Source organism: Hyposmocoma kahamanoa, unplaced genomic scaffold (genome assembly GCF_003589595.1).
Source record: "Hyposmocoma kahamanoa isolate Upper Pololo Valley unplaced genomic scaffold, ASM358959v1 86, whole genome shotgun sequence".
NCBI classification, from domain to species: Eukaryota; Metazoa; Arthropoda; class Insecta; order Lepidoptera; family Cosmopterigidae; genus Hyposmocoma; species Hyposmocoma kahamanoa.
In genome coordinates this window covers 10,960,425-10,988,029 of record NW_020654289.1, presented here as the reverse complement: position 1 = coordinate 10,988,029, position 27,605 = coordinate 10,960,425, and the positions used below count along the sequence as shown (strand labels likewise).

The 27,605-nt window shown below is 36.8% G+C and overlaps 1 protein-coding gene across 1 annotated transcript; it reads right to left on the bottom strand.

The window, feature by feature from the left end:
• Positions 1–745: 745 nt before the first annotated feature.
• Positions 746–10,541, bottom strand: LOC113234907 (serine protease snake-like). Its single transcript, XM_026470429.1, has 9 exons — positions 10,524–10,541; positions 8,427–8,495; positions 6,507–6,600; positions 6,015–6,077; positions 3,523–3,620; positions 3,134–3,307; positions 2,833–3,037; positions 2,007–2,173; positions 746–961 (listed from the first exon to the last, which is right to left on the bottom strand). Exons 5-9 carry the CDS (start codon positions 3,598–3,600, stop codon positions 746–748), a joined length of 840 nt encoding a protein of 279 aa, XP_026326214.1. The 5' UTR covers positions 3,601–3,620; positions 6,015–6,077; positions 6,507–6,600; positions 8,427–8,495; positions 10,524–10,541.
• Between the last annotated feature and the right edge of the window lie 17,064 nt (positions 10,542–27,605).

Genomic DNA, 27,605 nt, shown 5'->3' with positions numbered 1-27,605 from the left:
TAAAAAGTTTATAATTATTTTTGACAAAAATAGACACCTCAAAAATGTACATACAAGGCAGCGGTAGTATGTTAAGAGTTTTGAACAAAGGTATACACGATTCTCGGAGTCCCAAGCCACACATTTTTTTGTGCTACGAATAATTTACTAGCAGAAACAATTTATTAACATTTTGTATTTATGTAACAAATATGGTTATAATGTACTGGCCTTGTTTATCGAAAATAATGATATCAAGCTTTAGTATGTACCTAACCTACCATACCCTATTTCATCCAAATTCCGTACCTCTTCCATAATATGTAATTCTGCTTTCTCAACCCTTTTATTGGCTAAATGCGAAGGCAAAGTCATTCATATTAAAAAAATATATATATTAAATTGAGACTATTATTTAACCACACACCTTACATTAAACATTCACAATTACAGTAATTGCTAGTTACACGTTTAAAATATGAAACAAAATACAATACAATAAATCTGAGATTTCAAAGGGAAATATAATCCACTGTACGTGGATATATTTCCTTAATTTATAGGAAAAAAACTTTGCCTATTTCATCTCTGCATATAACACTAAAAGCAAATGTAAATAAAATCTTACAATTTTGTGGACAATGACAAATGAAGAAAGATACACTTATTTTTTTTATTAAAAAGGACCATATTTTTAAAGAAAATCCATATATAAACAGCGGAATCACATTTTTTCTTAATAATTTTGTCAGATTCAGTAAACAAATTAAATTTTCGCAGGAATGGAAAGTGTATTCGTACTATTGCCCCAAACTATTGGCTCAATCCAATCTAGAAAGCTGGAGACTTTAACGTAGACACCTGGACTTTTCTCTCGGCCACATCCAACGCCAAACGATACAATACCGGCTATATGGTACATGTAACCCTGCGATGGGTTACGTAGCGGTATGCTGACTTGAAGTGGACCTCCAGAGTCGCCCTGGAATTTTCAAAGAAGATAAAGTTTGATATTTTTCATGGGAGCGATTCAATCGATATAACCACAAATCATAAATTACAATGGTCAAAGAATGCTCAAGGGATATAATTAAGTAATGGATTAAAAACATGAAATATTCATGCACTCAGTATAATAACTGATTAAAATAATAACTTTCAATCGAACATTCCGATTCAGAGTATTAGATGACTTGCGACCATAACAGCAAACGTGCAGAGAGAGCGAAGCGAGCACCCATTGGTGAAATACAAGATTCCATTAAATAAGTAAAATAGTAGTAAAATTTGGTTTTCAATATCAATAACATCAAAATAAATCTTGTAGAACTCTTTTTCCTCTAAATTTAGAACGGAGACCATTTCAGTGGCAAGCGCACTACGCAGTGGCCGCTGATGCGCTAGAATCTAATATAGTAAGATAATAATAGTAAAATATGATTATTACCAAACATGTTTATTGTATATAAAAAATAAGCTTAAAGTACTGATATTTCTCCTAGGTTAGGATAGGATTGAATTGCGATCATAACGGTGCCGAGCGAGCGATCCGAGCGTGCCGAGAGTGGTCATTATTTTTTAACATTCTACCTAATGTTATATGCTGAAGGTTTTTTATATATAATGAAATCACACCTTTTGTTATACCACTTATTAATGTACATAAAATTATACTATGATTGATTATGTTAAATATCATTTTACCGAGTGAAAATAAATCATATTACGTTGCTATATCGATCATTAATCACGTCTTTTTTATTCTCACAACCTAATTAACTAAATAATCTAACAATAGGTACGAAATCAAGATTGGTAAATTAGAATGTAGTTAACTATATTGTTGTATAGTCCAATCCCTGTTGGGTAAGAGTGGCCTAAACTCTCTCTTTACAGGACTACCCAGCAGTGGGACATGCAATTTGATTGGCGATGTTGTATATACTTTATTTTTTCAATGTGTTACTTAATATAATTTAGAATTACAAGCAAAACAAATATACCTACAAACGTGATAAAAGCATTACCTGACAAGTATCGACTCCGCCTTCCAACTTGCCAGCGCAAAATTGATGGTCCTGTAAACCACACCAATTCCTGTTGCATGAAGGCTTTAGCAGAGTGTCGCAGGTTTGTGAATTTATGACGTTCACGGCTGCCTTCATAAGGCCACGCGGTTTCTGATTGTCTTGCCCTAGAAAAATCGATATGATAAATTCTGGCAACATGTATACATTGTTTTAAGCATTGGTTCTTCATTGTTTAAAACTTTGATTAGGTTGCAATATTTATTTATTGAATATTTTACTACAGCGATTTTTTTTTGAGAAAATACTCCATAAGTTTATTTATTATGGTACAGGGTCAAGAGCACGTCAAGCATGACACTTGATTTAAATTCAACTCTATGCCGCTTACGATAAGAACGGTCCAAAGTACAAAGTGTCAATCTTGACGTGCTCTTCACTGTACAAAGATTGATCAATAAAAAAAATATTTCGAGAAATATCCACGATATTTAATAAATAAAAATTGCAACGATTACAGCGACATCCCTCGCCAGTTTCTGGTTGCTGTAACTGTACATGGCTAAGTTTCTCACAGATGGCTTAATGAACAGAGATATTTGTAAGATCTGCTGACTCGGTCTGTAGCTCAGTTGGTAAGAGCGCGAGCGGTGGAACCGGCACGGCAACAAACGCTAGCACAAATCCTGTCAGATCGAAGAATTTTTTATTTGTATTCTTAATTCGATTGATATCTCGCAGTTCTCGTAAATTGTCCTCTGATTCTACTTTCTGTATGTTACTATAACCTAGACGAGTAATGACACTGAAAACATAAAAGTCTTACTTTCAGCTGTCACTCCCCATCCACAGATAGATCCCTTGTTAAACGTGATATCATCAGTCCAAAGACAAGCTGGCTGGACCTGTGCCGAAAAAAAAACTTCCTCCGCAAGTTCCAGTAAGGCTATGTCAAAATATTTCTGCGGGGACTTATATCGAGGATGACGTATAATCTTCGATATGTGGTAGTCGTGAATTGAAAATAAACCCTGAAAATGACAACATGTAAAAAAGTAGCTGGTTCGATAAATAAGCGTATAGTAAAGTCTGCATAATGTGATAACAAACATATTTTAAACACTTACTGCTTGCGATGGGTATTCAGTACCAAATCTAACCAATTTAGGTTCAGGGTGAGCAACCATTCGGGACGAGTAATAAGTACAATGCGCAGCTGTTAGAACAAATCTCGGACTAATAAGAGAACTTCCACAAACAAATTGAAATTCATCTTCAACGCCTTTCCATCCAATTGCTCCCTGGGAAATACAAAACAAAAGAAATGTGATCTTAAATTGCTTCCTTGTAAGGACGCTTATTCCAATCTGGTCACTACTGTACCACTGGATTTTAAAACTTCACATATTCGATCGAAGATCGCGAAGCAAATGTTTGCAAAGTGGTTAATTATCGTTCACGTATCAAAACATGAATTTTAAATAATTAAGTATTATGATCACTTCATCATACTTACCATATGAGGAAATTCTTCGATTGATGCCTCCCGTCCTCCAATTATCATAGGTCTTCCAAAACCCATATATTGCTCCATTTTGGTTAAAATATTTTTGCCTATGAACAAAAAAAAATTGATATTTATTTTTAAACCGCCACTTTTTATTAAGCTTTCGTGGTCATAATAGGAGTCCTTATAAATTCGTCCTCAGTACGTTCGTTCATCTTTTTATCGCAGTTCTTTTATATCTTACTCGACAGTTTATGAACAGATTTTAACGAGGATATATGTTAATACGTCGTGTGTTCAAAAAGTATCGCGAATTTTGTGTTTTTTCAAAAATTATTTATTTATTCATGAATATCTATTTTGTCCCCTTCAAAGTAATCCCCATGAGATATTATACACTTGTGCCAACGGTTTTTCCAATCTTCGAAGCACTTCAAAAAATCATTTTTTTTATCTTGTTCAGCTCCTCCTTCGATGCCGTCTTTATCTCGTCAAGCGTAGCGTAACGTCGTCCTTTCATGGGCCTCTTCAGTTTAGGGAACAAGAAAAAGTCACAGGGGGCCAGATCTGGGGAATACGGTGGCTGCGGCATCATTAGTGTGTTGTTTTTGGCCAAAAAGTCGCGCACAAGCAACGATGTGTGAGCAGGGGCGTTATCGTGGTGCAAAAGCCAATTTTTGTTCTTCCACAAATCCGGGCGTTTCTGGCGGATTGCTTCGCGCAAGTTGCGCATAACTTGCAGGTAATATTCCTTATTGACCGTTCTACCGTGTGGCAAGAACTCATGATGCACCACGCCCCTGCAATCGAAGAAAACTGTCAGCAAAACTTTCACATTCGACCGAACTTGGCGCGCTTTTTTCGGTCTTGGTTCGTGCGGCAGCTTCCATTGAGATGATTGAGCTTTGGTTTCCACGTCGTAACCATAAACCCACGATTCGTCACCAGTTATGACCCTCTGGAGCAAATTTGGGTCGTCGCGGACAGAGTCCAACATCTCATTACCAATGTTCATGCGATGCTGTTTTTGGTCGCAATTGAGCAATTTTGGTACGAATTTCGCGGCGACCCGTCTCATGCCCAAATCATTGATAAAAATCGAATGGCATGAGCCAATCGATATGTCTAGGTCCTCAGCAACTTCTCTAACGGTGATTCGACGATTGGCCAATACCATTTTCTCCACTTCATTAATTTTTTCGTCTGTTGTTGAAGTGCTCGGGCGTCCGGCACGCTCTTCGTCGTTCACATCTTCTCGGCCTTCTGAGAACATTTTGTACCACCGATAAACGTTGCTTCGGTCCAAGGTAGCTTCTCCGTATGCCACAGTCAACATTCGGAATGCATCCGCGCACTTAATTTCGTTTTTCACACAAAATTTGATACAGGTTCTTTGATCCATTTTTTTGAATAGGTAAAAATCGAAGACGATCTAAAACACGTGCAAGCAAAGCAGCTGTCAACAATTAAGTGAACATTCAAAATGGCCGAGCTTGTCGGCATAAGTGAGAGACATGAGTACCAACATAACGCCACAAAAAAATCGAAATTCGAATATAAGGAACCCGCGAAAATTCAAAATTCGCGATACTTTTTGAACACACTCGTATATCACAAAATCAGGAAAATTTCTAAAATAGCTTTTTTCTACAAATTTCATAAACAAATTCACAAATAACTTAATGGTTATACATAGTTTCTATAGTTCCACTGTTGGGTACAGGTGTCCTCTCGCAATGAGAGGAGGTTTCACACACGTCATTAAATTGCTTTGCAGATGTGTACCGGTTTCTTCACGATGTTTTCCTTCATCGAAAAGCTTACTAAATTTCAAATAAATATTTCGCACATAAATGCCGAAAAACTCACGACTCTCTATTGGAGAGTCTAACCATTAGATTACCATGGTTATAACTTTAGCTTTTATTTATTTATGCAACTAGCTGTACCCGGTATGAGTTACAATGTCAATGATGGCTTGTGCAGTCTTCAACCCGCATTGCGCCAACGTATTGCAATACGGCCTTAACCCTTTCCCTAGAGGAAACCCGTGGTAGCAACAGTGGTATCCTAACTTTTCAGAAACTTTTGCGAGATCGTATCAGCAATGAAAGTTTTTTATCAATCCGATGAATAGTAATGTAGTGCACACCGGACAAAATACATTCATATTAATGCGTTAAGAAGATAAATGAGATCATGGGCCGATTCAATGTGCTTTAGTTCGATTTCTTTAGTAGGGTATGTTCAAGCTTAAGTGAGTTTGTACCATCGGGTACAAACTCACTTAAGCTTGTTTATGAAAAGTACGTGTTAGTATTTTAAATTGAATACATACATTCATATTTATGTTAGAATATAGATGCGGACTACCATGGGTGGGTTTAATGTCTTTTTTGTTCGATTTTTTTAGTAGGGTGTATAGGCAAGCTTAAGTACGTTCGTACTATAGGGCACTCATTCATGAAACTAGGCATTAGTATTTTAAATTTAATACTTACATTCTCTTTGCCGCTCCGTTCTTTTAGATCTGACTTCAGAATCCCAAATGTATTCCTTACATTCTGAAAGAATATAAACTCTATGATTTCTATTAAATTACATGAAAACTGGTACCGCCCAATTCGACCTTAGTTTTGTTATTATGTATAAAATCGGCTTAAGATTGTCCACAATCCCACAAAATGTATGATGTGAAACAAGATGATCTGTTTACAGCCGGTTGTTTATTACGGTTCTTGTTTGTTTTGTTAATCCTTATTTCCTTACCGTTATATTCGTTACATACTTCGAGTCATTTTGCTTGTAGAATAGGATTTTACAGATGTTTGTTAATTTATTATTAAAACCTTTTTCATCGGCACTATTAGATAAAGCTTCGGGACTATACTTTAATTACTTACTTACTTACGTTATCTTTTTAACAATTAATTAAATTAATAATATGTAAGCAAAGGTAAGCTAAAATAAATAACATAGTAGACATGTCTTACTAGTGGCACTAATTCGTTGTCCGGGAACGTTGAAATCAGGTTTCGGTGGGTTGAAAGGAATACAAGTTTCCGGTACCTCATTTAAACCGGTGCACTGTAATTAATAATTTGAATACTGAAATATTAAGTTTATTCAATTATTTTCGTTAAATTAGTCCACTGGTGAGCAAGGAAAAACTTTCATAGGTTTCTTCTTCCGTAGCTCAGTTGGGAGAGCGGTAGCTCTGGTATCGCGCAAAATAACCATAAACTAGTGGAGTAATTTCACATAAATAAATGACATATACATACTCATAATATTCATTACAATCAATATTTACTTAAGTGTCTATATAAACTGCAATAATCTGATAGGATTATTTGCATAAAAAGTTATAATTTTTTTTTATCGCAAATCCATTGGTTTTCATAAGGAAATTTGTTCATTGTCATGGATTGAGTTGCCTCGTGAAATTCCACTCGAATTATTTTTATGCCCTACATACGCGTTGCGCATTTGTATGACGCGTGGAGGAGAAATATTCGCTCAAATGCTGATAACGTTTTAAGCCTGGATTCTACGGAGCAGTTTAATTGTTCAAATTTTTGACTCGAGTAATTTAATTACTACAATTAAAACATTGAATATTAAGCGAATAGTATTATATAATTTCAATGGGATGGCTACAGGATATAATAATATACATGGCAACTAAAAAAGTGAATATAAAAAACAATGATGTACGCTTTGTCACAATCGCAACGATGCCACTGATAACGACGGTACGCGTTATTTAGAATAGTCCCCAATTATAGTTTTTCTGAAATCTATATTTCACTCTATAGTGTATTATACTATAATAAATTTAGTACAAAGACTAAACACAGATAAAAACAGGACTCCACGTCGACAGAATTAATGATTGTAACAAATTAGTGTCGTATGCGTTAAGAAGGAGGAAGCAAGCGCTCGAGAGTATTTTATTTTATTATGCATGCAGGTTTCCTCATTACGTTTTTCTTCACTGAAAAGCTCATCGCAAATTTTGCACATGAATTCCGAAAAATTAGAGGTACACCTCTAACTTTTACATCTAAAGCCCGAATTCGAACCCATGATCCTTTGCTTGAGAGGTGATAGATCAAACCATTAGGTTACCACTGCTTACTCGACATTACTTTGAGGTGTGTGATATCAAGCGATGGAACGAAAAAGCTGTGGGCCTGGCAGTAAGTAACATGCTTATCCATGACAATTACAGTGTCAATCAGAGTTTTAAATCGCAGAGATCTGAGCGGTGCTGCCACTGCGCCTGTCACCCTGAGACATAAGTTGACAAACTCCATGTGCCTGTAATTTCGTCAGTATCCTTATCCTTCAAAACAGGAACACTGATGATCTTAAGTGATTTTTGCAGCAGGTCGTGTGGCTTGCTGGTGGGACATCTCCAAGCTTTACCAGCAGGCTGACTGGTACGCCGTGATCCCACCAGCAAGAGACGGATGTCCCCACTAGGGACGAGATCAATACTTGATTACGAACTGGATCAGTTGCAGAAGAGTCAAACAATTGGCTGTGTTCGCCGACGCGCAACTTATATTGTCGGCCTGCTGATGCAACCTTTGACTAGAAAAATCCGGCGGTCTACATGGTCTGCTGGGTAAAATTCCAAAATACATGGTGGCCTGCTGCAGTTTAATTTTTGTGGTGGCGCTGAGAGTGTTAAACGAGCTCTATCACAGAGACCTCTACTGCTTCTATATAATATGAATGTGTTATGTTATTTTGTATTAGGAGTATAACTCGTAAATAATATTTTTTATAGTACAGGCAACTGAACTCCACAAGGCATTTATAAAAATAATATTCTTTCTCTATACTTTGTTTTTATTGTATTTTTTTTATAGAAATATACTTTTTTTATTTTGTTCCGTACTTACATCGGGTTTCTGTGTGGTTGTAGGAATCGGATCGACGTCTGGAACGGTATTTTGTTCACACCAGTTGCACTGTGAAATGACAGATATCGAAATGAAAATAACAATTAAAAACACGTTTTTAGCAATCCGTTTCCACTTAGATCGGTTCTATACGATCAGCTACTAATTATGTCATAAAAATTAACATCCAACCTACCATCAATTTTTTTCTAATATTTTAGCATAGTATTAGGAACAAGCGTCATCTGACGACACGGAGCTTGGGATCGGATGAGTCGGGCACAACATCGCTAAGAATGGAAGAAGAGGGAAGAGGCCAACATCCAAGATTGGATAACAAAATGGCGGCCATGATGATTATGAACACAATATTTAGTATTCTTATCGAGTTCTTACGTTTTCGTGATTGTTGTTACACTTAGGAAATGAAATAATCTTTTCGAATCTTAGTAGGAGTATATTTGGTGTTTCCAGGTTATATAAAAAAAATATTGGCATAATGTTAGTATATGTAAAGTAGTAGGTTTTCTTGTACAATTTCAAGGTAAGTTTGTATTTATTTTCTACCGTGAAAATTTTAGGGAATTGTGTTTTCATACCATATATTAATTAGTGTATAATATCCTCAATTTTACTATATATTTTTTCCTAAGGCATGGATTTAACACTTTCACTGTTATGCGGAATCAACCAAAGCCATTTCATGTTGTATCGACCCAGATTAAGAATAGATTATGATTAATTTCACGTATTAACTAAATTTTTATGTACATGAAAACCTAGGAAAATTGATATTTATTTAGGACATGAAACTATTTTTCCGGATTTAAATCGCGTATATTTGTTTTTTCAAACAAACCGACGTTTCGGGCCCTTTACAGGGCCCATGATCACGGTTGACGGAAAAATAGTTTCATTTCCTACGTGTAACAATCGCGAAAACCTAAGAATTCGATATGATATTTATTGTTTGACATTGACTTTTTTTAATAGTAACGCACGCATTCACCATAGCCCCGCACTAGGGAAACCCTGTGTCGTGGGTGCCATGGACACACACATAGACAACCACAAAATACACCCAAACTCACGAGAAAAATAAATGTAGGCCATACAAATATTTCTCCCGGCCTGGGAATCGAACCTGGGTCTTCTGCGTGGCAGTCCGGCATGGTAACCGTTCGGCCACAGACGCAGTTCTTCAGTTCAGTTGAGTTCAGTTCAGTATTACTAATTCATATATTTGGTTGCAATTGACACAATGTACTCTAGGTATACAGAATGTATTGACGATACGCCCGTTTTATAAGAAGGTTCCAACTTTGATTTCCGATGGGAGCAATTTAGAAACAAACTTTTGTAAATATTTCTGTTTTGGGTTTGCTAGGCGTAACTGGAGGTAATTTCACACTTAAAGTACAGACAATTCCCAGGTTTGTGATTGATTTTGACTGGCTTAATGGAATATTTACTTATTCAATTATTGAAATTAGGTGTGAAAGATGTGATAATTAATAATTACCCGCGTTACTTTTCGTAAATTCATCCACTGTTTTTCACCCTTAGAGGTGGAATATTTTCTTCAAATTTAAATGAGATCACTACTGAGGTATTTCCAATACAAAAAATCATCAAAATCAGTCCACAAGTGCCGGAGTTATTGGGTAACATATACATAAAAAAATATTCAGTCGATAACACCTCCTTGATTTTTGAAGGCGGTTAATAAATAACACAAGCGCAATTAAACATAAGCGCAACTACGTCACAAACACAACAACTAAAAATATGCCCGACACGTGTTTCGCCTTTCTATGAGGCATTCCCAGGAGTACGGATTGTACGACACTTGGCTGAAGAATTCTTCTTTCATTTTCCTTTTCGAAAGGTGGGAAAATGAACTTCATGAAATAAATTATCACAACAAGTGCAGCTATTTTGCACGATTTAACTATCACTAGGTTCGCGGAGTAACACATTAATTTACTTCCATTTATAAGAAAGATGTGAGGTATAATTTACAAAAAGGAGTCTATGCATTTGTCCACCGCTCACCCGTGTATTTAATGCATGCTGTATATCATAAAGGGTACTTACTTGTTTGCGTTGTCCAAAACTGCATTTTTTGCATTCCTTAGCTCTACTTAAGGCTATTATAAAAACTGAAACACACGAAGATTATTATTTGTGACATATTTAAAGTACATTGGCTGCCACTAATATAAGTACAGAGGTAACTTTGACGACCACAAATTACACCCAAATACCAAAACACAAAGTACAAGTTTCATTATAATTACAATTTAAAAAAAATATATATTGTGGTATTGAAAAGCAAGCCTTAAAATTTTCCGTTTGGATACATTTTTTTGTTTTAAAATAAAAAAAAAAATAAAAATAACGCACCAAATATGAAAACTAAACAAACTGTTTTTGTGATTTTCATTTTTTTTAGTGTACACACAAACTGAAGAAGTTACGAGCCCATTAATAGTTTGAGGATTAAACACTGCTGTGGCCTCTTGAGACTGGCCTCTAAATATAAAATACTTGTTCTATATTAACGAATCAATTAAGAAATTTATCAGCATGTTATTAACCAATATGTGAAAGTGATGACACCGGTAATTTGATCGCTTAGAAAATAATGGGTTTCTCAATTACTCAATAAATAAAATATTGAATTATTAAAATAAATTAACGACGAACAGGTTGTAGCACGCAAGGCAATGAATAAGTTTTAATATTTTATTTTGTATTCACAGTAGAACAAATACATGGATACCTCAAGTTCTTTATTCCTTTGAGCACTTCATTTTAATTGTGCTAAAATAAAAATAGATGGCGTTGTTTGTTGTGACACATTGTCTTGTCTTTGCGTAACTATTATTTTTTCAAGACAGTAAAATGATGTTTGCAGGCATTGACTTACATTTGTAAGTCAATGTTTGCAGGGTTGCCATTTTTCTTAACATTTTTAATAGTCATGTGTAATTGTTGTCGACAGTTTTATCGATAGATGGAAAGGAGATAAAATTTTGCAGAAACGCATGAAGAGTGACAACAGTGAACAATGTTAAGAGGTTATAATGTTTAATAATTATTTTCTTTCTTCTTATTTACATTAATATCGGAATAAGAACAGATAAAATATAAATAAGAATACTACCATTAGGTCTACTGGTATCGAAATCTTTTAAAAAAAATTGAGGTACAGAGGAGTGGTCTTTTTCTCCGAAGATGTCTATTTTATTTATACAGTCTTTTCGTTTTATAAATCTTAACTTTATTCAAATGGAAAAGGTCTGCCATTTTTGTTCTGTAAGCGTAACCAGTATTCAATTGATAGTTGATCGAATATTTATCGACTGCAACTATTTGCAACTACTTGCTCACAATCTGGCAACGCTTTAGCGCATTGAATTATAATTATACTCCGTCTTGGAAAAAATATAATAGAGAGTGATATGCTAAACTTGAAGTTTACAGCCTGTATTAGTCTCCTTGGTTTCCAGTATAACTTGGAATGCATAGTCACCCCATACTTAAAAATGCAAAAAGGTAAAAACTTTGCAATATTAAGTGTCTACTTAGTATACAGATTTAAAAGTATGAACATTGAAATTTTGTCGTGGTGTTTTTATCCATTTAAAGTAATAAAGAGCCATTTATAAGAGAGTCGTGAGAACTTTAATGGATAATATTTTGCAAAACTTAACGTTTTAGTGTTGTATAAGTGCCAACTATCCATTTATATTTTATTTATGTATTTTATGCCTGGCAGCGACAATGGCAAATAAAATCCATAAATTTAAATATAATGTAAATGGCGGATAGGATCAAGGCCTTGGTCTGGAGCCTGCTCCATAGCAATTAATTTTAACCCCTTTACATGCCACTGGTTTAACATAACGGTGTCTTGAGTGAGTATACATTTATACGTGTGTGCTACGCTTATCTTAGGTAACGTTTCATCACGTTCAAAGTGTATTTCTTGGTGTGCTTCGAATATGAAGCATAATCTTTCTGCCGTTTACAGAAACGTTGAAATAAATTAAGGTTACATTCACCCCTGAGTCTTTCTTCAGGCATACTATTGAATTAACTTTAGTCGAAATACACGGCGAAATAAGGCTTATTATTGGAGGCATTCAATATTATAAGGTCTCGAAAACCGTTCTGGAACATTTGTTTTCTCTCCAAGTATTTCTAATATTTAACCTAAAATAGTACGTCATAATGTAAAATGAATGTCATAGTAAAGTTAGTTAAGGCGAGTCATCGAAGTAGAAGCGGAAAAAACTGTTCTGCTAGATCATATGGTTTTGGTATTTAGTATTAAATAACGGTCTTATAAAAAAATACACGATACACATAAGGATATTACCTAAAGAATGTGCTAATTCGTTACACGATAGGATGTACTTTACTCGATTATATAAAATCCCGAAAGCATGCTAAAATAAAAGGCTGAAACGAATTATTTAAGAATAAAATATCTAACTTGGCATATTATTTTTGTATGGAGATATTTCTTCTTGAATACTATAGAGAACTAACTAAGTTTTGGTTTTCAACTGAAGTCCTGTGGTTATTAAATTTACATTTATCCCAAAACTTGAAAATTGCACAGCGGTTTAACGACACGCCGCGCTGCCCTCTGCCCGGTCAGTCGTCATCGGGCGCTTGTCAAAGTCAGGTTTGTGTCAAACTTTCTCCGCCTATTCTTATTTTATTCATATTTGTTTTAAGCGCGCAGATTGCGAGACGCTAGGGGCAGTAAAGTCTAGGCTCGCGTTCAAATACCTCGCCTTAAGTATATCTTTATTTGTATTAACAAGCTGAAATGGTCGTGGGTTAGGTTACGTTTCTGTAGGTAGTCGATAAGTAAGTTAATTAAGTAAGTTAGTAAGTTAATTAAGTGGCGACCATGAACTGGTAGCAGGTAGGTAAGTAATATAGTAGGTAGGGTTGGACTATGAACTGAGAAAGACGGCTGGGAGTAACTGGGGGAGAAAGACGGAAATCGTCAGTGGGGTGGCTTTAGGAACTGGTTTATTATCAAAAAGATGTTCTTTTATAAACAATTTATTTTGCTATACTCTATTATTATTATCTATTTTATTAATGAATTTATAACGATTATTTAGTAGATTTTTTGTCACTTCTAATGAAAATGACCAATAAAGAACATATAATATATGGACATGGAAGACCGCAATCAGAGAACAAAAGTAAAGAGAACTCTGTCCGCCCCTCCCTAGCTCCGCACATTGCCGGTCACATTGACTGAACGACAACAAGGCTGCCGGCGAGCCATTTTCGCGCGAAGACGGCTTTGATATTTGAATATAGTTTTCATTTATTCATTACGAAACTTGTACGATAATATTAAACATCATTTTACGTTACTATTTATAATGTTCGTGAATTGTGCTGTGTACGGCTGTTTATTATCATTTTCCGAGAGATGAAACGATATAAGTAAAAAAATTTATGTCTGAGACTCATTCTATTATTGTTTTCTTCATTTATTTACTGCAGAGTAATATAATGTATGTATAAAAATACATATTTATTATATATTATAATGAGGCGCCATGATTCGTGAGCTAGTAGACAAGGGTTCTCGTTCGCGCGCGATCGCACAGGACCCTAGTTCAGCAATAAATACGACAAAATGGAACATTGCTCGCATTACATGGATTCTATATTTGAAAACACGACAATAATGCTAAATGTGCTATGTAAAATTGGGCTACTAGTAACTTGAACTCTAAGCTTTTGTGTTATGTAACAAATCTTAACATAAAAAAGGACCAATTCGAATGAGCTTACACCTCAAATTATCATGGACCAATAACACAAGAGGACTCTAATCTCCAATACTACAGATTTTAATTTTAAAAAAGGTAAACATTCCGTCTTATATCTAGATGGCGCTGATCAATAGCCTGGAAGAAGTTTATATTATGTAAATGGACAAGGATATCAATTACTTCCTATTTAATATGAAATATGAGAAATCGTTTTTTTCCTTGTAAATTTAATATTGATCATGAGCGAAAATCATTTTCTGAACTTTGGCAAATATGCGTGTCAATAGATGGTATTGTGTGTTACAAGTAATTTGTTAATTAATGCTTCCCAGTATCGACAGATAGAGCTAATCAAATTTAATTTAATTTTAATCCATAAATACTACGCAATAAAAGCCATCTAGTTAGGTTTGTTATCACTAGAAATTACAGTAACTTTGATAAATTGTAGCTTGTCAATATAAAGAGTCTTCGTCGAGAGTATATAGGTTAGCCGTTTGGATTTGACACCCAAGGCAGTCTCGAGGCGACGCCAATCTTGTCAAATTTAATGCTATTCTCCTCAAAACGGAGTCCTTTTGAGCTGACTCCGACTTTTCTTGATATCCATACCGATAGCCGACCGTCTCCAGCTTACTTCACACCGGCTTTCATTTGCTTTGATTGCTTCAGCTGTATCAAGCACAAGTCCGGTCGTGTATGCAGTACCTACTGCTGCCACCTTTGGGACGATGCTGCTACATACTAACTGGCCACCTTGGATTATATTGATGAGCGTGCAAGAGACTTATAGGTGACTCGGAATTAGTAGAGGCGAAGCTGCAGAACCTTGAACACCGCCGTAAAGTTGCCTGCTTATCGGTATTTTATAGGATAAATCACGGAGAGTGTGCGATAGAAATACACGATTTAATTCCCACTTCCCCTTTCCATCATCGGGAGATTAGGCGTCGGCTTGGATTCCACCCCTATGTTGTGGATATTCCAAAGACTACCACATTTATATAGCGAACGGCTATGGAGTGGAATTCCCTGCCTGCAGACTTGTTCCCTGAACGTTATGGATCTTGGACCATTTGACCTTTTGGATGATGAACCTTTTCAAGGCGAGAGTGAATAGGCATTATTTAGGTGTGCATGCTCCATCGTCGACCTAAGCGTCACTTTCCATCAGGTGAGATGAAGGTCAAATGCACACTTACATTTAAAGAAATAAATAAAATAACGAATAAAAAAAAATTAAAACAAATTAGTTACAAAAATAGCTATTTGGTACTCACCGCGACATCTGGTGTACCAATGGGTACTAAATACCCGACTACGTTGTCTTGTATCTCGATTAGCATTCCTCTTGATGATATTACGTAAAATACGGTAATTCATAAACTGATATAATTTTTTATTAAATATCAAAAAGAGGTCGTCAAGTGGCGTGTCATATACTAACTTACACTCCCAATTAAGCGGTTCTCTTATTTTTAATCGACTTCAAAATAAGGGTGAGGTTCTCAATTCGACAGTAATTTTTTTTTGTATGTGTGTTACGCGATAACTCCGTTTGTAAACCGATTTTGATGATTCTTTTTTTGTTGGAAATAGGGTACCCCAGTGGTGATCCCATATAAATTTGAAGAAAAGATTCCACCTATGAGGGTGGCAAACTATATGATGAAAGACTTTTCAGGTCGGTTTTTTAGTACTCTCTACTGAGATTATGTAATTATTGAAAATAATGTCTTGAATTCCGAGCAATATTACGAAAAACTAATTAGTTGTTCGTTCAACAAAAATTCTTTTTTGTACAGAAAATTATTTCGGAGAACATGAAACATTAGTGCCAGTAATTTAAAAATGTATACCATCTACATTTTAAAGAAATGAAACCTTGGCACGGATATAATCTGTGGTTATTCAAGTGTAATTTATCAGGAGCGTAGACGATGAACAGTGGATATCTTCGTGAGCACCTCCATAGTGATGGGAATATATCATAAGCATTGAGTCGACTGGATCGTGAATTGAATCGGATGAGTGAATTGATTAACATAATCTAAAACAAAATATTTTTTGAGTTATAATTATTTTAACCGATTTCAAAAAAAGGAGGAGGTTCTCAATTCGACTGTACGTTTTCTTTCTTGTTTTTGTACGTATGTTACGCGATAATTTGTAAACCGATTTTGATGATTCTTTTTTAGTTAGAATGAGGGTACCTCAGATGTGGTCCCATTTAAATTTAAAGAAAATATTCCACCTCTAAAAGTGGTAAACTAGGGGACGAATGACTTTTGAGGTCTAAAAAAAAGTTGGTACAAATTTCATTGAAGCTTTGTATGAAAGGCTCTAAAACAAAATTGTCAAAGCCATACCATGGTTTGTGGCAAACACTGATATTCACAGAAATTAAATAGAAAAGAAGAACTTTAACGGACTGCCATTTATGTATGCATTGATTGACAAACTACTCCAACGCAAAACTTACTTCTCAGAACTACCGGAACACGACTGACATTTAGCCAAAATATTACAGGGTTTAGTTGTACTCAGTAGAGGAAGCAATCCCAAAGACATTTAGCATATTTCGGGCATGTTAATTTAAAAAGCGGAGAATCTTGGCTTTCTTCATATGTATATCGCTATCTCGATTTTATGCTTGCATGTTTATGTTTTATCAGATGTATCGATTTATTACGTATTCATCGTGTTTTTCTAACTCGTCTTACCGAAATTTTAAGTGACACTACTGGCACGTTTCTTAAGAGGGAAATCAAGCGGTTAAAAAGATTTTAAAAATCCACTTGAATTAGCTATTTATTAAGTATACTACACCAGGTTTAAAAAAAAATCGTTTTCTAACAAGACATTCGGGTCTCTGCAGCAAGAATGGTGTGGTTGGCAAGAATACCATCATCTCGCTAGGTATATGTTACTATGTCTACTGTCATTGATTGTGTATAACACAACGAGCTAGGAATCCAATAAGTTTGGAATCCGGTGTGCTTGGAATGTGACAACTTCGAAACATATCGAGTTCGATAAAACCGAGGTATCGATTTATAGCTATAAATATTAAAACATTTAAGGTGTTTACTGAATCACTCGATTACAGAAACATCACTATAAAGCAGCATAAATTCATTGTTCGACGCAGATAATTCCTGAGGCTCACGAGCAATTCTTTCGGCTTTATTATTCTGCGGCGTTGTCGTGCCTTTTTTAACTTTTTTTACTCCAATATATCTTTGGAATATCGTCAACGTATAAGTGTAAAACATATTTTTATGAATTTTGATTTAATTTTATTTATTTATTTTACTTTAATTATAACGGACACACCAATTACAATAATTAAAGATACATTACTAACATAACAACTTATAAACACAACAAGATTAAGTACCATTCAAGCATCGCCTTCACAATAGTGTAGGCATCTTAACAATAACAGTGACCATCCATCCGCAAACAAGTCGCATTCAGTCGCAACAAGGGTTGATGGCGAGGAGAGAGTTGAGCGCGCACAGGGAGTGCGGTATGGGTGATTTAGCGCGCGCTACGGTTCGGCACCACGCGGTGGCCATCAACTGGTGTCTTCTAATGCAGTGGTAGTTGACGGGGGCAAAGAGTCGACACAGCTCATTATGCAAATCTGGGGAATCTATATTGCCGCGGAGAATTTTGCACATAACCACAAGTTGGTGTTTCATTCGCCTAACCTCCAGCGAGTTGTATCTTAGGCAACCCAGTAGAAAAGCAGTAGGATACATGTAGGGATAGCACCCATTGGCACGTTTGTATAAATATCTAAGAAACGCTTTCTGTACTTTCTCTAACATAATACTATATGTGCTTTCATGTGGGTTCCACACACACATGGAGCTCTCCAAATTACTTCGCACTAACGCATTGAAAAGAAGTTTGATCACGGAGACACTTTCAAAATCCTTACAGTTTCTAAGGATGAACCCTAAACGCCGAAAAGATTCCTTGGCAAGAGCTTCGATGTGGTCATGAAACGTTAACCTCCGATCGAAAACTACACCCAAATCTTTTATGGTGGTCAATTGAGTTACGCTATCTCCACCTATATTGTAGGCATAAGTTATCGGATGCCTTACCCGAGCGAAAGTCATCACATGACACTTGTCAGTGTTAAATTCCATAGCGTTCTCTAAACCCCATTGGTGTACCGAATCGACGACGCGCTGGAGAGCCATGCAATCCTCCACCGATTAGATCTCCAGGACGAGCTTCAGGTCATCAGCGTAGAGCAAACATTGTGCGTGGCTGAGAACATTAGGGAGATCGTTCACCATGAGCAAAAACAGGAGAGGGCCAAGTATAGAACCTTGGTTTACGCCGGAACGCGTATGATATGGACTAGATTCATACAAATTCATCATTGTAATTTTAAGCTTGTGTTATTGTAAGATTATTTTCTTAAGTTCAAATGTGGAAGCTTTTAATTGGCATCTGTTTGATCATACTTAAATCTATATTGTAAAAGTAGCTGTAAGCTCCCCAAATATAATAAAATAAAATAAAATAAATAAAATAAACCCAGCCTGACTGATATTGTTGACGATCGCGAAGATAATCTGGGAGTAGGCGAAGTAGGCGCGGACAAAAGCCTATTTTCCCAAGTTTTTCCAGCAGAATGTCGTTATTGACCCTATCAAACGCCTTTCGGAAGTCAAAATACAGAACGTCCACTTGTGACCCACGATCTAAAATCTTCGAGATAAAGTCTACCACGGTTAATAAGTTGGTCTCAACTGATTTTTTGGGTCTGAAGCCATGCTGCTCGTTGCAAAGAAACCTATTCACCTGAGCATAGATTTGATGGTGGATTACTCTCTCCAATACCTTTGTCGGAGCTGACAGAACTGCGATGGGGCGATAATTCTCTACTCTGGACTTATCCGAGGTCTTGGGTATTGGACTAACCCTCGACAATTTCCATTGTGGTGGATATTTACCGGCCATCAATGCCAAATTAAATATGTGGTAGAGGGAATGCATAAATCTTTCTTCGCCTGTTTTACAACTATGGAAGGAACGTTATCTGGCCCAACAGCGCTCTTTGGCATCGGCCTGTTAATGCCATACAGAACATCCTTCGCCGTAAACGGACAGATGTTTATATAATTACTGTCGCAGCTAATATCCGCATTATAAGCATTGTTGGCATCAAGTAATGGGACATCCGGTAAAAACACACTAGCAAAAAAGCTGGCGAAAGCATTTGCTGCTTCAACCCCCGAACAGGTCTTACCTTCGAATGTTATGTTGGGATCGAAACCACTCCTAGTTCGCAATGCGGAGATGTGACGCCAAAATTCGTTAGGATTGCACTGTATATTTTGCTCGATATGTTTCATAAAGGAAATGTAAGCTAATGAAGTACGTGTTTTAAGATCGGCTCGTAATGCAGAGAAAAGTTGGTAAGAAACTTCACAGTTTGATCGTTTCCAAGAAGAATGCAATTTCAATTTCCGATTTGTGTCAAGAACAATGTCATTCGTAAACCAAACGGGGTAGCGTCTACCACCACGTTGTTTGCGTCTCTTTTTGGGCATGCATTCATCAAAACAACTGTATATGAACATTGTAAAAATTGTTTGTTGCAGTAACAACATCCATCGCACTCAATACTGAATTCCAAGAACTCTCCGAAAGTAACGCTAATAACCGATTGTAATCGCACTTGTTAAAATTCCAATCCTTTGAAGGGTTAATGTTAGTCGGATCTAGAGAGTTCGCGTAATAATCAGTTTTTACTCCTACCTCAATATCTAGTGGTGGGTGATATTTATCAGGGGGGACCATTCCGTCAGTCGTACAAACACATACACCGCATATATTGTCTCTCTCCTTCACCAACACAACATCTAACATACCTCCGTTTGCATTTTCCACAACATTTTTGTCAGCCAGACTACAAAAAGATAAAAAATAACAATAGTAATTACGAATATTGACTGATGCACTATTTAAATTGATATCACCAAGGATCAACAGTGGTGATTTTATGTTTACAATAAAGCTTTCTAATTTACAAAAGAATGTCATATAGTCACTATCATTAGCGCTAGGCTTGATGTACACAACACACACATAGCAAGTATGACCATGCCATGAGAAACTGGCCCAAAAATCTTCACCAGTATCAGTTTCCAAATCGCGCTGGCGACGCAGTACAATGGGAGCCCTCGCAGCGAGTGCAACGCCACAATACGGCGTGGCTCTGTCTCGACGTAGTACACTCCAGTCAACAAGCTCCAGTTCGGAATTCTCCACAGAATTATCAAGAAATGTTTCTGTCACAGCTACCATGTGGTGTTCGGCTAAAGCCAAATTATTTCGCCATGTTCGTCATTTTGTCTTCAAACCACGTACATTCTGATAAAATAGTTTGAGCTTTGTAATTTTGTATTTGTTTTTAAGCCTTTGTAACGCGAAAGGACTGATCATGCGGAGCGTCAGCAAATTTCTGGTCACCAACAGCTGTTGATTGACTTTTGTATGGTATCCAAGCCTTAATCCTTGCATTTACTGGCCAAACATTCGTTGAAAAGCATACATCATATGAAGCAATCGGTACTCTAATTTTGTACGACTTATAGTCCCCTCTTGGAGTAAGTTCATGCACTACGCACGTACCTGTAGGGCACAACTGATGAAGATACTTTCGAATATCGTCTATTCCGGACTCCATATTCCAAAGGTGTATGTATTTCCGTGGTTCGACAGCCTTCAGCGTTGTTTTGGCTCCGTCTGCAGTGCCGCAAAGGGAGGCGGGCCGTTTACTCTTTCTTCTGTTTACCTCAATCCACTGCTCCGAGTCCGAATGCCGAAGATCCACACGAGCATCTCTGTCATTTACAATGGACTTAGAGTTGTTTGTAATAATTTTATCAGAGGTAGACGCTGCACGCAAAGGCTCTGCTGTTTTGTTCTTCAAAATTGTCTGCCTACGTATTCTGGGTACTTGACGGGATGGGGCATCTACGGGTGCAGATTGGGTTGCTGAAATGGTCACCACGGCTTGGTCCAAGGGTAGAGCCTGCGAAGCCATTGTGCTGGTTAATGGCCGGGTTGCAGCCGAACGATGTTCCAAGTTAGTCTCGCTGCTACAAGTTCTAGTTTTTTGTTCAGTTCTTTTACCTCCGCGGCATACTGCGCCGTCTTTGACTCGTAAGAAACTATAAGGCTCACGGCATGACTAATCTGACCCTTCGAAGACAGTATTTCTCGATGGAGACCTCGCACATCGTTTACATCAGAGTCATCATGGACAGTGTTGGATGAAGACGGTGTGTTAAGGTGTTGTCGCCGCCCTTTTTCGCTGCACAGCGGCATTCCGGGCAGGACCAAAAGCCATGAGATTCGAGTAACCTAATTCCACCAGCGCTTCTCGCTTCTCGCTTTCGCTTCGTCTTTGCTACAATAATCAACTGCGCATCGTATGTAATCCTCTTTATCGTCAATGACACCACAACATGCGGAGCAATTCATTTTAATAATGGAATAATACAACGTGCTTTATGAAACTATTGCAATTACGTTGACTCAACAATAAATCCAATCTATAAGATAGTAGAGAGAGAGAAAAAAAATATAAAAGATGTGCCCAATACTATGATGAGGTCCGTAGCACACTGCGTAGGAAACACTAATGAGGGTGTAGATCGTAGCACTCGTAGCAGGCAGGCCCACGTCACTCGTCTACGCGTTGGCGTGAGTAATAATAATAATAATAATAATAACGCACACACTCAACATAGCCCCGTACTAGGGAAAACCCTGTGTCGCATAGGCGTGTGAATTCGTCGCTCCGCAAACCGAGAAAGTGGCGCATGCAGCATAAGCGCGCCTCGCAATCCACCGGCGCAGGATCGAATCCCGCCGCCCGTCGACGCAAAGTTAGATGTTTCTTCGTTAGCAGCTCACAAACACTAGTCCGTCTCACTCTAAGACCGCCCAGTGGGTGGAACCGACACGTAAGATCTCCAAAAGAGCGACAGAAAATCAGAATTTAGACACATTCGCCAATCACCACTCGCGCAAAAATATTAGCAAAAATATTATTCAAAATATTATAACAACTAGCAGGCGTCCGGCCTTCACGATTTCTCGATCGAGACTGTTATATTAATGGTTTAATTAATCTACGTACCCGTAATCTAGGGTCCATATAAAAAGATATCATTGGTTTTCCTAAGATTGGCTAATTTATAAATAAAGGCACACACTCATAGCTGAATATTAGGGCAACCCGTATCGCGTGTGCCATGGACACATACATAGATAACCATAAGTTATGCCCAAATTCAGGAGAGAAATAAATGTAGGCCATACAAATATTCGCGGGAATGTAAACCGGAACCTTTGCGGGGCATACCAGCATGTTAACTGTTTGGCCACGTAGGCAGTTAAATTTGTTTTTGAATAATGGTTTGACAGGCGCAATGACAAAATCCCACAGATCTTTGTGATATAAAGTTCTTAGTAGCACAGAGTTATTACCACGTTAGTACCATTGACAGGTGAACAAATAAATATTTTATTTTACTATTACATTTTTTATGAGAGCTCACAAATAAAATCGTATAATGTTGTATTAATTTTTTTTCCAAACTTTACAACTTGTTATTATATATAACATTGTTACACAATTTAAATTACAAAGACCTTGAACTTTACCATATAATTATTCAAAAACAAATTTAACTGCCTCTGTGGCCGAACGTGCCATGCTGCCACGCAGAGGTTCCGGGTTCGATTCACGGGCCGGGATAAATATTTGCATGGAGTTTGGGTATAATATGCGGTTGTCTATCTATGTGTGTGTCCAGGGCATCCGGGACATAGGGTTTCCCTAGAGCGGGGCTATGAATGTGTGCTAAAAAATTCCTTGTAATTAATTCTAAATACATAAATAAAATCTTTTATTTTTTAATTTTACATGGTATAATTCAGGGACAAATGTTTTTTGGCTTGATAGGGCCTGTATCAGGAGACACCGCTTTTCTATAAAATTAATAAGTATACATTGCTCTTATATTATTGAAACAATGTGAAAGAAACTACTTTAATTCTTAAACTAGTGTTACAACTATCAAAAATTTTACTTTGTAATACATTAACTTTTAACTTTACAGACTAAAAATGGATTAACCTATGTGTTAGTGTGTGTGAGTGCATGTCTATGTATATGTGTATGTAAATGTTTGAGTATATATGTGTGTGTTGGATGTGATTCATCCATCCACACTACCTACAATACCCCATCTTACACAGCACTAGTGACATGTTACATAAAGTAGATTTTATCACATAAACAAAAATAAACGTAACGTAAAAGTTGCATTATATGTTTATGTACTACATATTGTATTATATCTGTTAAATTTCGATTTAATATGTTTACAATATATTAAGTATAATTTGTCTCTCTTAAGTTTACTTATTTATTTATTGACTTAGTTTCGAGCCATTTTGTAATAACCAACTTGCAGTCAAGAACTATTTTATTGTACAGTTGGAGTTCTTTGTTTAAATAATTTTAAAGATGTAAGGTTCTGTATTTGTACTGTTTACTAGCCGCAGTAGTTTTTATTTTTGGTACCAATGCCATATTATGGTTTCTATTTCTACCTGTAACCTCAGGTTTATATAGTAAACTCTTATGTTGTTTTATTACAGTGTAGAGTACGTAAAATTTCCTAATTTCTATTCAGTCAGTTTTATCAGCCAATACAAACTTTCAGTGTAGTAAATTCTTTGTTTAAAATACATAATTTTGATCAAACCACCTTGCACTCGTTCCATTTCAATAAATTTTCACTTAGCTGCCGTCCTAGCATTATCCTTCCAGTTAGTAGTTAAATGGTATGTTATTGGTATGGACCCTTTAATTTATTATTAACAAAAACTTGGATAAAATCAACTTATACTTATACTATAAAATTAACAAATATACGCGATTTAAATCCGAAAAAATAGTTTCATTTCCTACATATAAGACTTGTCAAATTATATCTCAGGATGACGGGCGAAGGGGCAGTGCCTCTCGATCTTTGCGATTTAAAGCTTTGAGTGGCACTGAACTTGCTACGGAATGCCTGTCCATTCATTGACCATCAGGTGGAAAACTTCTTCGTCCCGTCACTTGAAATAATAAAAAAAAGAAAAAGTGACTAAAGCACTTGTGTTATGGAAATCCGGAAACAACGACGGTGCCACAAACATCCAGACCCGAGTCAATATATAAAAATTAGTTTTCTGCACTGATGGCGACACATTATGAAAATTGGTGTGCAAGCCACTCGACCACGGAGGTCGTTTTAGGTCAAGTTTGCTTTTGCTTTGTGGTGTCACCATCGTGAAATATTATTTACAAACCCATTTCCAGACCTTTTTTTAGCCATATACGTCATGGTTTTTAACTGAACTGCAACAAGGTTCAATGCAAACAGGATGACAGCCAACCGTCAAACGACTGCGGTTCAGAATCATTACTATATTTAATTATTTGAATATCATAATGTTTTTGCTATCATGATAATCTCTTTTTATGAAAATACTCCACTAGTTTTTTTTTATTATTATTGATACAAAGGTTCCAGGCTACGTTCTCACCAACTGAGTTACAGATCGAGTCAGCAGGTCTTGTAACACATTTTTTTGGTAGATCTCTTAAATACCAAAACAAAAAACAAAATTTATCTTCTCTCCTTGGTAATTTCACCATTCTTGTACAACATGTCACTTTGACATTATAGTTTAAAAATATTTAGTAAATTAGTTGAAACTTAAGTGTTGGTGTAATCTATTCTTTAAACCATTCACATATGTAGTACCTGTTGGTGAACGATTTTTCTATAAAATCAGTAGCGTGAATGGGTACCCTGTAGTTTGACATATTTTTGAAAACACCAACCCTGGCTAATTTTTCTTGTTTGGTATCACAGAAAACTAGTGCTACGTACCAATTAACTCGATTTTACTTTTGTAGTCGAGTCTCATGTAAATTATAGCTTTTCTTTAATATTTCCATGTCGAACGCCGCCATTTAGGTTGCCAAGTACTTCCTGTAAGGTAATCTACGTAAACCTGGAATCGCCATGTATTCTAGCGGGTTTAGGTGATAAGACTTTGGAGCTGTATATAGATGATTCGATAGATTGTCTGTGGCGTTGTTCGCGGGTAACATCTCTTAGGAGGAATTCGGCGGAAACTCATCTTTTCTGTTCGACACGTCGGCGAGTAAGGTGTTCCAGTTTATCACATCTACTACGGTGATTTATCCCATTGGGGGCATGGTCCCCCAATGCCTTCTTAAGTAAAATAAACTAGGAATAGCCAGATGCCGTAATTATGGGTCTCCGAACCCTGTACCAAATGTAAAACCCGTGCCACCGGACCGCATGGTGAGTTGACCTCTGGATTCTTTCCTTCATTAGATGCTTCGTCATTTATATCAATGTACTGTAACAATCTGTTTTGTTGCAGGGTTTTAGTTTTTCTTTTCTTTCTATTTTGTACCTTTGGTACATGTAATTTCGAATCTCGCCATCAACTGAATGGCTGAGACTATGCTGCTGTAACTTTTGTTCGGCTGTGCCTGACCACGTGTCATGAGCTCCACGGGTGGTCGGCATCTACGTATTAACTTCGTCACTCCTGTAGCAATTACGCTGCCTTCGCATCGGATTCTGGTATGTAATTCAAATGTACATCCGGTAAACTCCAGGTCAGTGACGTATAAGTGAAGTGTCCATGTGTCACTCATGTACTTTCATAAACTCTTAGTGCAGTGTATTAGCTCTAAGTATACTTAAAGGTAATCTTGTGTATGTAACAATTAAGGGTAGTAAACATAATACTAGTTCTCCATACTGTACCCTTAGATTTAAACTGTAAATGTAACTAAAGTAAATTTAAAATAAAGCATTCTGGTTATTTCTACTTGAAACTTGTTTTCGTTGTGTGTAAGGCGCCCTTCCTTCTCCTCGCTTATAAATTTTACACGCATCATCGGGTCAACCACAACTCACACCCACCAACCAGTCTCATGCTCACTCAAACCGACTGGAGCTGACCATTACAGTCTTACGAATTTTTCTGTTTAAACCTAAAACAAAGACCTGCAACAAGTACATACGGTATGTAGCTCAGTTAGTGAAAGCGGTGGCTTCGGCATAAAGGCTTGATAGAGTAAGAAGTAGAAGGGGTATATTAAATGAATTGGTCCAATCTACGTTTCTGAATAAACTATAATTAATTTTGATAATTCCAGTTTGAGCAATGAATAAATTATGGGCGTCGTTGAGAACGGTGTACATTGCAATACTAACCCTTTCGTAAACAGCATAGTGATTATAACTGCCTCGGTGGCCGAACGGTTACCACGCCGGACTGCCACGCAGAGGTCCCAGGTTCGATTCCCGGGCCGGGAGAAATATTTGTATGACCTACATTTATTTCTCTCGTGAGTTTGGGTGTCATTTGTGGTTGTGTATGTGTGTGTCCATGGCATCCGCGACACAGGGTTTCCCTAGTGCGGGGCTATGTTGAGTGTGTGCGTTATTATTATGTTTCTTTTTTCTATCATATCAAGTGACTGGACGAACAAGTCTTGCACCTGATGTTAAGCTACACGCCTGTCCATAACAGTTGCAGTGCCAGTCAGAGATATAAATCGCAAAGATGTGAAGGGCACTGACACTGCGTCACCCTGCGACATAATCCCATGTGCCTGTAATTTCACCAGCACCCTTACCCTTCAAAACTGGAACTCAGTAACGCTGACATTACTGCTTGTCGGTGCAGTACCATCCTGGACGAACTCTTTCACAAGGAGCTCTACTGCTACTAAAAAGTTACTTTTACAGATAGTTTTACAGTTGGGGTCGGAGCTGTGAACCCAGTCCTTATCTTTGTCATTCGCTCCTTTCCTACACGTAATATCTTTTACACAATCCATTCGTATTTTGTTTGTTCTTTCGCCTTGTAGCTACCGTCATTAGTTTGATAATTTCATTGCGAGTCTCATTCAAGACGGAGTTTGGATTAAAAGAAACAGAATACGTATTAATGAAATTAATAATTACAGCAGCTGAATTTTGTTTAATTAATTCACAGGACAACTGCTACAATGCTTGGAGGCCATTATACAATAATTCTACGACTCAATTTTTATAACTATACGTTATACAATTGACATAAAGTACATAATTCATTGTTCTATGTTCAATTTCGTTGCAATAATTTGATTTTCTTCAGGCAAAAATTTAAGACGTCACTGGTCCGTTGGTTTGATAGGCATTGGAAGCAGTAGCAGTAGAGCTCCTTG